Raw genomic sequence first — 12595 nt, 5'->3', positions numbered from 1 at the left:
ACAATTCTGTAGCTGTCAATGGCAATACTCCTATCCCTGAAGGAACGGACATTTTTTATAACAGTTCTAGTGACATTCCTAACGCACAACCCCTTAATGTACAGGGAAATGTTCTTGAAGGGGCTTTACAACGCCAGCCTTCACGGCACAATGTTAAAGATACAGCTACACAGGACAATCATTTAAATATTTCACTAGAAGCGGACTGTACTTTTGATTTTAGTTTGTTTCATCTGGATGATGAAACGCAACGACTTGGGGCTAGACCTAAATACAAGGAAGCTGTTAAAATTTATTCTACTGTGGCAAAGCGCTAGGACTTACTTTTTTATTTTTGTTCACAGTACCTTTCTGTAATATCCAGTCCCAAGGATATACAGAATATACAAAGTAAATAAAGTTGTTTAACATCTGGTAATAAGCGTTTTAAACATGTTGAAATTGATAATTTTATAAATGGTGATGTTGTTTTTTAGCATAGTGAAGCTAACAATGTATTTAATAGAACTCATTTTAACTCTGATGAAGGTTGCATTAAGCAAAAGAGTTATGCTTTAGGGAAGAAATTATTACAAGCAAAAAGCATTAAGATAGACAATGCATACCTTCAGCAATGTATCAATTTATGTATTGTACCCAAAGGGTTACGGTTTTTTAAGTTACCCTTAGGGTTGGAGTACACTGAAAGTATTATACATGATTTTAATAATATGTTTGATCAATTTGGTGTTACTTTTATGGAAAAACTGATCAAATACAATGATGAGAAAATGGTGCACATTACAAATGATATAGATATACTAAATGAAGAAATATTACAGGATGAGCATTTTGACAAGTGGTGTGATTTATATCACAAACAATTCAGTACAGTTGAACATAGGGCATCAACTATATTCAATAGAAAGAATAGCAAAATTGACAGAGATTTAGTTTTATACAAACAGCAGAGAGCATATGTATGGCCACAGAGTAAGAAGAATTTTACCCGTTCAACTTTAGGAAGAGATAGTACAAACAAGGGTCAGACTGACACCTGGGTACATGATGAAGATGAAAATGTTCAAGGGGGACGATTCCATCCAGCCCCCAAGTTTTACAAAAGGAGATATTAGACCATGTGGATACTACACCCAAGTTCTTTGAACCTAATGAGATGCAGTTGTCCATGTCAAATATTGGAAGCCACACTCCTCGCATTGTTGTTGAGAAAGAGTTTACCTCTTTTGTTTTACACACTTATAAAGGTCTTAATGTTTACAATTATATGGATTATCAATTTCTGATGATTTTTGTGCTTTATTCTGCAAAGGTATGAAGTTTATACCTACAGCCCATTTCAACATTATAGACACCATCAAGGAGACTAAACTTTTCTGTCGTAGACTCAATTTGGCTATCCAGTTTAATGACAAAGACAACAATAACAAGGTACAGGACAAATATGACTATCATGATAAATTGAAGAAAAAAAGTTCATTTATTCCTAGTTATCACCCCACGGTTGCCCAATATGAAAAAATAGTTGTCAAAGATATGTATTGGTTTAACCATCTTGTTAAAAATAAGAAAGAATACACTAATTGTTTCAAAGACAACTTAACCTCCAAAGAGAGAGAATGTTTGAACAAGTTTATTGACAACCGTGATCTTAGGATCATGAAGCCGGACAAAGAGGGTGGGATAGTGTTGTTCAACACTATCAACTATAACCAGGAAATTTTGAATATTCTTCATCAATCAGGAAATTATGAGGAAGTGTCCCTGAATCAGGTAAATATAGGCTATAAAAGAATAAATTTAGCCATTGAAGCATATTTACTTGACAATCAGTAACTAATGAGATATATGAATTTATTAGAGTAGAATTCCCAAAGATGGCTTCTATTATAGGGATTCCTAAAATACATAAGAACCTTGAGAAACCTCCATTTAGGCCAATAATATCAGGTTCAAAGTCGAAAACCTATAATTTGGGGGTGACTATTGACACTTGGACTAAGCATGTGTATGATAATGTTGACCACCTCACTAAAGACTCTTGGAACTTTTTGGGAAAATTGAGTCCCTTAATATGACAAAAGGGGTTGACCTTTCTAACTATTGATGTCGTCGACCTCTTCTCTAGCATACCCAGGGAGACGGGTCTGGACTACTTTTTTAACAGTTTAAAGAGGTTTTCAGGTTTGAGCTTTGAGAAAATTAACCTGATAGTGGATATGATGGGTTTGGTCTTAGACCATAATTATCTTCAGTTCCAGGGTGAATTGTTCAGACAGAGCAGAGGGGTAGCGATGGGTGCTTCTTGCGCCCCGGTGTTCGCAAACCTTGTAATGTTAGAATGGGAATCGTTGTTTATTTTTCCCAGTGAGTATTACAAGTATATGGTATACTACACTAGGTATTTGGACGATTTATTCATTCTTTGGAATGGACCAGTTGATGTGATTCATAGTTTCATAGAATACTTGAACACCACAACTAGTTTTTTGAAATTTACCTATAAAGTCGAGTTTCATGGTATTTCTTATTTAGATACTTATGTCAACATTAATGACAAAGAATTTGAGTCCAGGATTTATAGAAAAGAAACCTTTTCAAATGACTATCTATTTTATGGCAGCTGTCATCCACCGCATATTTTTAAAAATGTTTTTAAAGGCCAATGCATACGTGCAGCCCGCATGTCTTCAAATAAAGAGATTATGGAAAGTGAACTGAACACTATATATAATATGTTCATTAATAGAGGCTATCCGGATGACATGATTTCCCCGATAGTAGTTTATGTAAAGAAAGAATGGGGTCACAAATATCCACCTTTATTAGGAAGACCATTTACACCAACAACAAAAAAAGTGGAACAAAACAGGTGTATTTGTGTACTTATGTACAGTCCTTATATTAATTTTATTAAGTACATACTGCTTAAACACTGGAACCTCTTAACGACATCAGAAGAGGTTAGTGATCTAGTAGGTCCTTCACCTAAATTTGTTTTTAAGACTTCTTATAATATTAAAAATATGTTGGAAAGGAATAAAGATAGTAGAAGAGATGTTAACAGTTTTAAGCACACTAAAAAGTGCGGTACATGTAAACAATGTAAGTTTATAAATGAAGCTGAGGTTATCAAGTTAAATAATATTACTAGGAATTGTTTACATAGTACAGCAGGGAATTGCAATAGACCTAGAATAGTTTATGTTGCCACTTGCATTTGGTGTGACGCCTACTATATTGTTAAGACAGAGAGGAAATTCAAAACAAGAATTTATGAACATTCATATAGAATTAGGAAGCAGGATCCCAACAACGCTTTGAGTAAGCATATTTTAGACAAAGGTCCTGATCATTCATTTCTTTTTAGCATCAGTGACCATATTGACCAAACTGTATTAGGGGGTAATTGGAAAAATTATTTGGCACTTTTAGAAAGTAAATGGCAGCTATTATGTGATGCTACTACCCGACCTGGACTGAACGATTATATTAGTATCAAACTTTTTCTCATTTTGGACACTTGACTCATGTATCTTTAAAGTATTTTTAAACCATTTAATTAACTATCTATTTTTATAGTTTTTAAAGTATTTAATTAATTTATCTTTTATCATCACTATTTATCAAGCATTTACTAGTATGTATCATTGTTTATTTATTATACACATCTTGACACAGTTTTACTGTATGTGTTCATCCTACCTGTAGATGGCAGTGCTTGTTTACAACATCAGTTGGCTTCACTGATTTTTTAGAATACATATTTACTTCATATTTTGTATATTTCATATTTTGTATACATACTTTGTCTATTTTAAAATTAAATTTATAGTATAAATTGGACATATATGTATATTATATATATATATATATATATATATATATATATATATATATATATATATATATATATATATATATATACATACACACACACACACACACACACACACACACTTTACCATAACTTTTGTGCATATTTTATACACAACACACAATACATTTATCAATTACACTATTTTATATTACATATATATTTTTTCAGAACTTTTTAGAACTTTTTGAAATTTATTCAGAATTTTGTATTGTGTTGTTAACAGTTACGCGATTTTTTGGCGCCTAATTTGCTATAAAGGAGTACACCTGCATCACTTTCATGGTTCTGATGAAATCTGCCTCACAAGCAGATGAAAGCGCTTAACCGTATGTTGGATTCTATGTGTTCCTGCTAGCATCGTTTTGCTTTGTGAATTAAATGTTTTTTGAGTATCCTCCTTGTTCGAGCAGCGTTTTTTCTGGATTACAGCCTTTTGGTGTCATTTGGGTAGCTGTTTTGTTTAGTATTAATTTATGACTGACCTGTGGATTCTGAATTCTACAAGTTCTATTTTTTTTACTCTACAGTGACCTCAGTAGAGCTGCTCAGGCATCCACACTTGGTTGTGGAAAAAAAATAATTTCCTTATCTTACATCTGAGCTGCCACTGCACAAAGCTCAAACTGTACCTTTGTGATCATGAATAACAACAAAATTATAAAAAATGCACCCATATACACACACATCTACATTTTTATTTATATATATATATATATATATATATATATATATATATATATATATATATATATATATATATATATATATATATATATATATACACACACACACACACACACACACACCTCTGCCACATCCAGCTCTGACTCCTGCCTTTTCTTCAGTGCCACCATCTCCAGCCCATATAACATAGCTGGTCTCATTGCCATCTTGTAGATCTTTCCTTTCACTCTTACTGGTACCAGTCTGTCACAAATCACTCCTAACAATGCTCTCCACCCACTCCACTCTGCCTGCACTCTTTCACCTTGCTTCCACACTCACCATTATTCTAAACTGTTGATACCAAGTATTTAAACTCATACACCTTTGTGAAACTCTACTCCTTGCTCCTCACCATTCCTCTATCCTCACTCTCATTCTCAAACATATTCTTAGTCCTGCTGACCTTCATTCTTCTCCTCTCTAGAGCATATTTCTAAATCTCTATGGTCTCCTCAACCTGTTCCCTACTGTCACTACAGATCATATCATCATCCACAAACATTGAATCTGTAGTGCCCTTTCCCTGCATGAAACCATACTGCTGCTCACTAATCATCACCTCCCTTCTTAATCTCACTTCCACTACTCCTTCCCATAACTTCCTGCTGTGGCTGATCGATTTTATTCCTCTGTAGTTACTACAGTTCTGCACATCACCATTATTCTTAACGATCGGTACCAAAACACTTTCCACTCCTCAGGCATCCTCTCACTTTCCAAGATTTTATTAAACAATCTGGTTAAAAACTGCACTGCCATCTCTCCTAAACACCTCCATGCATCCACTGGCATGTCATCTGGACCAACAGGCTTTCTATTCTTCATCTTCTTCATAGCCGTCTTTATTTCCTCATTGCTAATCTGCTGCACTTCCTGATTCACTATCCCCATATCGTCCAGCCTCCTCTCTCTCATTCTCTTCATTCATCAGCACCTCATAGTACTCTTTACATCTCCTCAACACACACTCCTCACTTGTGAGTACATTTCCCTCATTATCCTTTATCACTCCAACCTGCTGTACATTTTCCCAGCTCAGTCCTTCCGTCTAGCCAATCAGTACATGTCCTTTTCTCCCTCCTTACAATTCGCTATACACCTGATCCTTCACCACCTCTCTCTTCACCATACGCCTCTTCTCCTTATACTTCTGTCTACTTTCTTCACTGACAATCCCACTTCTTCGCCAACCTCTTCCTCTGTATCATGTCCTGTACTTCCTCATTCCACCACCAGGCCTCGCTGTCCTCCTCACACTGTCCAGCTGTCACACTAAGCACCTTTCTAGTTGTCTCCCTTACCACCTAGTTACCCAGCTATCTCATAACTATTCACTGCCAGCCAGTGCCCGTCTTAACTCTTCCCTGAACTCTACCTCACAAACATCCTTTTTCAACTTCCACCATTTGATCCTTGGCACTGCCCTCACTCTCCTCCTCTTCTTCTTCTTGATCTCCAACATTATCCTACAGACCACCATCTTATGTTGTCTAACTACACTTTCCCAGTCACCACTTTACAGTCTCCAATCTCCTTCAGACTGGCCCACCTGCACAGGATATAATCCACCTGTGTAAACCTTCCTCTACTCTTGTACATCACCCTATGCTCCTCCCTCTTTTTAAAATACACATTCAACACAGCCATGTCCATCCTTTTTGCAAAATCCACTACCATCTGACCTTCTGCATTCATCTCCTTGACAACATACCTACCCATCAACTTCTGTTCCCTTCACCAACATGCCCATTGAAATCCACTCCAATCACCGCTCTCTCACCCTTGGGTACACTCACCATCACTTCATCCAACTCACTCCAAAATTTCTTTCTTTCTCATCCATCACACACCCAGCTTGCGAGCATATGCACTAACAACATTCATCATCACACCATCAATTTGCAGCTTTATAAACATCACTGTCTGATACTCCTTTCACCTCCAAAACACTCCTGACATACTGTTCCTTCAGGATAATCCCTACCCCATTACTCCTCCCATCCACACCATGGTAGAACAATTTGAACACCCCTCCAATACAGCTGGCCTTACTCCCCTTCCATCTGGTCTCTTGCATGCACAATAAATCAACCTTCCTTTTCTCCATATTAGCTAGCTCTCTCCCTATACCAATCATACTGCTAACATTCAAAGTTCCTACTCTCACTACCACACTTCTAACCTTCCTCCTCCATCTTTGACCAGGAACCCATACGGAGAAAGTATCTACTATATCTGGATACCTTGACTCATCAAGAAGCATTATCCCCTTCCTGCAGAATATAACCAACTTACTGCAATCACCTAGCCATGTAAATCACTACCTTCGACATCCTTAGTCCCCATTTCACTAATGTGCCCACTGTTGATACCTTTTAATCCGTCTCTCCCCACCTGTGCAATATAACAACCCTCAATGTCTGCTGCATTGCACAGCATAATCTAGGTGTAGTACCCCACACATCAGTTTTAAACAATGTTGGGTCCATTCTGGCCCATAGTTGTGTCCCAGACACCAAATGTTTGCCAGTGCTGCAATGCACTGCACCTGCCTCTCACAGTCTTCCGCTGTTGTCGGTTTCTCTAGCAGCTCATCAACCTGCACTTCCTCTACCACTGACTATGGTTAAGCTGGACCTCCAGTGGTAATCCCCTGCAGTGTCTGTGTGCATAACACCATGCCTTTGCAACACTGTGCAGACAGCAAATATCTTGTTGCTGTTCCCAAAGCATACTTCAGTGTGCTACTAACAGAATCTTGGAAGTGGGCCTTCAATAATTTGAATATACACTCAATGATGTTGGTGTATGTGACATTGCAGAGTTCTATGTAGTCTTAGCCATGCTCTGCAGATTGTTTACTGCTGTCAAACCATGGCTGTAGAGGCATTCAGCATCATCAATACGATGCAGCAAATTCCAAAACGCCAGACAAACTTGCCTTTAATGAAAGGTAGCCAAATAAATCAGCAACACAGCAGACCAGATAAAACAAATCTTCTTATTTATTGTACTAAGATAAAAGTGAGTGCTTTCGCATTGACAACCACTTCTTCATCAGATGTATGTTGCTGATTTATCCGGTTACCTTCCATTAAGGGTAAGTTTGTTTGGCGTTTGGAATTTGCTGCATCTGCTTTTGGGGACTGCTTTGAACTGTTTGGGTCGTTATCATCATCATCATCATCAATACGATGTTTATGAGGGAAATCACCGCACACATAGCTAGTATTTGGCATGTGCCAGATGTGGGACTTGTGAGAACAGTTTGGATGGCACTCATGTACATTCTATACAATACACCCTGCAGATTGAATAACACCTGGCAATTAATGGAATGTAAACACTTCAGGAGTGACACACTGTTGCCACGTAGATTACGTGGAGCTTTAATGGTGCTGTAGGTGCAATCAGTGCTCTCCCCCAAACTTTAAGGTAATGAGCTATTTCAAAGAATGTCTGCTTAGTGGTGCTTCTCTCCTCCTTATTCTGTGGGAACCACATATGCCCTTCTCATGCTGTGATATAACAAAATCAATGAACTAATAATCCATCAGGCAGATGCCTGTGATATGCCCACTGTATCTCATGATGGCCACTGGAAGGCCCAGAAACAACGATAGTCAAAGTTACTAATACCTTACTGCTGTCAGGAACTGGTATCAAACCCAACCTGTGGGATTCCATGTGATGATGTCTACAAGCTCTCACATGCTGTCTCTGTCCACAGCACAGCGTTTGATTATATCCTTAAAGAGGTGGTGATGGTATGTTAGGAATGATCAAATCAGTTTATGACATGAGGAGCAATGAGGCATACCACTGATTACACTGGCTATAAGAATGGCTCCCAAAATATACTTCACTAATGCAGGTGCTATTCCTAGCATCTTAGCATGGTCTTAGTCTCAGTTCACCAAGAAACAATAGCACACAAATTTGCAAACTGATGCCCCATGTTGAGCAGATATACTTCTGAATCATATTACCATAATGCTACTCTTTTCCATATTGTTATACATTCATTTGCATATGATGTTGGCTGCAGTACTTCACCAAGCAGCACAATGGTGCAGCCTGACACTCTTATTTGGTCCATCCTCTACATCACCACACAACACAAATTCAATTAACGCATTACACTATTCGTTTAAGAATCCCAACTTAAATCTTTACTTTTCTGGTTATATACAGTGGATATAAAATGTGTACACACCCCTGTTAAAATTCCAGGTTTTTGTGATATAAAAAAATGAAACCACAATAAAGCATTTCAAATCTTTTCCCACCTTTAATGTGACCTATAGCCTGCACAATTCAATTGAAAAACAAATCTTTTAGGGGAAAAAATATAAAAAAAAAAAATGTACAATAAGCTTGCTGCATAAGTGTGCACACACACAAGCAAATACTTTGTTGAAGCATCTTTTGGTTTAATTACAGCATTCAGTCTTCTTGGGTACACACCTGCCATCAATTAAAGAGACTCTGATGAACCCCAAAGAAGGCTCAGCTGTCCTAGTAGGATTTTCTTGACATTTACTCAGTTGCCTGCTACAGCAAAAACCATGGTTTGCAGAGAGCTTACAAAGCATCAAAGGGATCTCATTGTTGAAAGGCATCAGTCAGGGGAAGGGTACAAAAAAAATTTCCACAGCATTGGATATACCATGGAACACAGTGAAGACAATCATGAAAAAGTGCAGAAAATATGGGACAACAGTGACGTTGCAAAGAACTGGACATCCCTCCAAAATTGATGAAAAGACAAAGAGGAAAACTGGGCTGACAAGAGACCTACAGCAATATTCCTGGCAAGTACTTATGTGATAACAATCTCCTGTATTCTCCATATGTCTGGCCTATGAGATAGGGTTGCAAGACAGAAGCCTTTTCTTACACAGAAAAACATACAGGCCCAGCTAAAATTTGCAAAACAATACATCAAGTCTCCCAAAAGCATGTGAGAAAATGTGCTATGGTCACATTTTGGCCACAACTCCAAAACATACGTTCAGTGCAAAAACAACACTTCGCATCACCAAAAAAACACCATCCCCACGGTGAAGCATGGTAGTGGCAGTATCATGCTTTGGGGTTGCTTTTCTTCAGCTGGAACTGGGACATTAGCCAAGGTGGAGGGAATTATGAACAGTTCCAAATACCAGTCACCTTTTGCCCAAAGCCTTCAGGCGTCTGCTAGAAAGCTGAAGATGAATTTCACCTTTTAACACAACAATGACCCTGAGCATACATCCAAATCACCAAAAGAATGGCTTCACCAGAAGAAAATTAAAGTTTTGGAATGACCCAACCAGAGCCCAGACCTAAATCCAATAGAAAAGCTGTGGTGTGACCTGAAGAGGTCTGTGCACAAGAGATGCCCTCTCAATCTGACAGATTTGGAGCTTTTTTTCAAGGAAGAGTGGGCAAATATTGCCAAGTCAAGATGTGCCATGCTGACAGACTCCTATCCAAGAAGAATGAATGTGTAATTAAAGCAAAAGGTGCTTGAACAAAGTATTAATGTAAGGGTGTGCACACTTATGCAACCAGCTTATTATATGCTTTTTATTTTTTTATATTTTTCCCCTGACAGATGTTTGTTTTTCAATTGAATTGTACACGTTATAGGTCACATTAAAGGAGGAAAAAGTTTTGAAATGATTTATTATAGTCTCATTTTTTTATATCACAAAAACCTGGCATTTTAACAGGGGTGTGCACACTTTTTATATCCCCTGTAATACAATGACACTGTACACTAAACTACAAATACTCCAGATGCATTCTACTGTTTACTACTAATAAATATAACTGTATGATTAGATATGAACTTGTTTTTAGTTTACATGCCTATTTTCTCATAAAAAATAGAAAAGAATGTTAAATCCGCATCCTTCAGGGCAAAAAGGAGGGACTACCACATTAATCAGATACTTCAGAAAGGAGAGTCCTACAAGCAAAACTATTTGCAGTGTGTCTTTATGCTATACACATGGTTCAGCTACAGAAACACAGATTATGGCACCAGATAAAGATAATTTAACCCACCTAATCTCCAGAGTGGCATATCTGTTTAGATAAACCAACAACTTACTTTACATTTCTGATCACATCCAAGAGCTCATTTACGTCTGACTCACATTTTTAAACTCATTTACTGTTTTAATAGTGTTATTTTTTCAGTAAGACTGTACCAGTCATTTATCACCTTTTCTGTGAAATAATCCTTCCTCTTACTCCTCTGAGCTATGTGTGTGTGTTCAGATTGTGTCCTCTTGTTCTTTGACATCTTTCATTTTGTTTTTAATATGGCAGCCACATGGAATCTACTACCGCTTCTGTTGTGCTTACATGTTTTTTTATACCTCCTCTGTTCAAGTATATATATATATATATATATATATATATATATATATATATATATTTTTTTTTTATTAAAGTTTGTGGAGGTTCTCTGTGTATGACGTTTGGTGTAGACCATGCGCCATTTTCTCATGTTGTACTAAATTACCTTCAAACTGTCCACATCAGAAAGATGAGGTTTGCAGAACTGCACATTGGCAGTTTATATGAGCACTATCTGTATAAGGCACAATAACTTTTTATTTTGTTTTACCATGCCTTTTTGCATAAGGCACAATAACTTTTTGTTTTGTTTTACCATGCCTTTTTGTATAAGGCACAATAACTGCTTGTTTTGTTTTACTATGCCTCTTTGCATAAGGCACAATAACTTTGTTTTGTTTTACTATGCCTCTTTGCATAAGGCACAATAACTTTTTGTCTTATTTTACAAAGCTTCTTTGTACACAGCCTAGTATTCCAACAGCTTTTTCTGGTGCTTCCCCTCATGATAGCTGCATACCTTTAGTTAATCAGATAAGATGAATCCCTGGTCCCTTCCTCATTTGTTAATGCTAACACCCTCAACACTTAGCACTCATTTCAATTTAGTTTACTTCACAGATGCACTGAATTTAAGCTATTATGTTTAACACCATCTCTTTTACCTTGACACTTAACTTTTCATTGTTTCTCAACCTGGTTGTGTATCAGTCATGCTGCATAACTTTGTGTAATCAGCAAAAAAAATGGCAAACATTTCCTACATAATCTTCTACTATGTCACTCAACATCACACATTCTAAGTTTCTGCTTTGTGTCAGAAAATACTGACTTTTTTATATGAACACATTATTCATTAACTAAGAAATAAAATCCAGGCTGAAAATTTTGGAAGATGATTCATTTGTCAGTTAAATCCCATAGAGAGAACCAGTTACTTAGCATTCATCATGAATCATCTCTTACCTTATACACAATGAGTGCCTCATGCAGGAACACAAAACTGTGACCGGAATGTCTGGGAACACACAAGACACAGATAAAGGCAGAACAACTCCAGTCTCTTTCTGTGCTCCCCACAGCACTGCTCTGTTCCCCCATTTGTAGCACACAGATTCTGCATCTCTTCTTTCTCTTTGTAGTACGTTTCCTGCATTGAATGCCCCAGCTTCAGTTCCTCAGATCTTTAAACCATACCGACCAACTTTCAATTCACTCTGAACCTTTTCAATGGGAAGCTCTTGCCTATAGTCAGAACAGGATAGTTTTGTTACAGTGTATAAAATCCTATTAACACAGACTTTATTCTGCTGCTGCTAACAATACAGAATCAATAGAGTTTCAGACAAATTTACACAATACTCACAATCTGCAAGCCATGTTAGTAGCAAGAAGAAATTTCAGTTTAATTTTCAGAGCACAGGAAGAAGAATGTGTTGGGAAGTGACCACCTCCATTTAAAGGGGCAATGCAAAATGCATTTCAGATGTTTTATTTTCAGAGATGGAATGGCGGTCTTTTACATTTACTTTTAATGTTCAGACTTTAGAAATAGCTAGTAAAAAGCAACTAAAGTATATATTTTAATAAAATTATACATATATATTATACACACACACACACACTATATATATAAAA

At 37.1% G+C, this 12595-nt stretch overlaps 1 protein-coding gene across 1 annotated transcript in view; it reads right to left on the bottom strand.

Moving 5' to 3' along the window:
* LOC122813928 (zinc finger protein 92 homolog) overlaps window positions 1-12405 on the bottom strand; it is a 317066-nt gene extending 304661 nt beyond the window's left edge. Inside the window, exons 1-2 of the mRNA XM_044086475.1 lie at window positions 12324-12405; window positions 11924-12202 (exon numbers count right to left, since the gene is read on the bottom strand). Coding sequence (XP_043942410.1) covers window positions 11924-12058 — 135 coding nt within the window. The 5' untranslated portion in view covers window positions 12059-12202; window positions 12324-12405. The remainder of the gene's footprint in view (window positions 1-11923; window positions 12203-12323) is intronic.
* Between the last annotated feature and the right edge of the window lie 190 nt (window positions 12406-12595).

The sequence above is a fragment of the Protopterus annectens genome, chromosome 10.part0, assembly GCF_019279795.1.
Source record: "Protopterus annectens isolate FY-2018-M chromosome 10.part0, PAN1.0, whole genome shotgun sequence".
Taxonomy (NCBI): Eukaryota; Metazoa; Chordata; order Ceratodontiformes; family Protopteridae; genus Protopterus; species Protopterus annectens.
The sequence above is the reverse complement of the archived record's forward strand: the minus strand, read 5'-3'. Positions and strand labels throughout refer to the sequence as shown.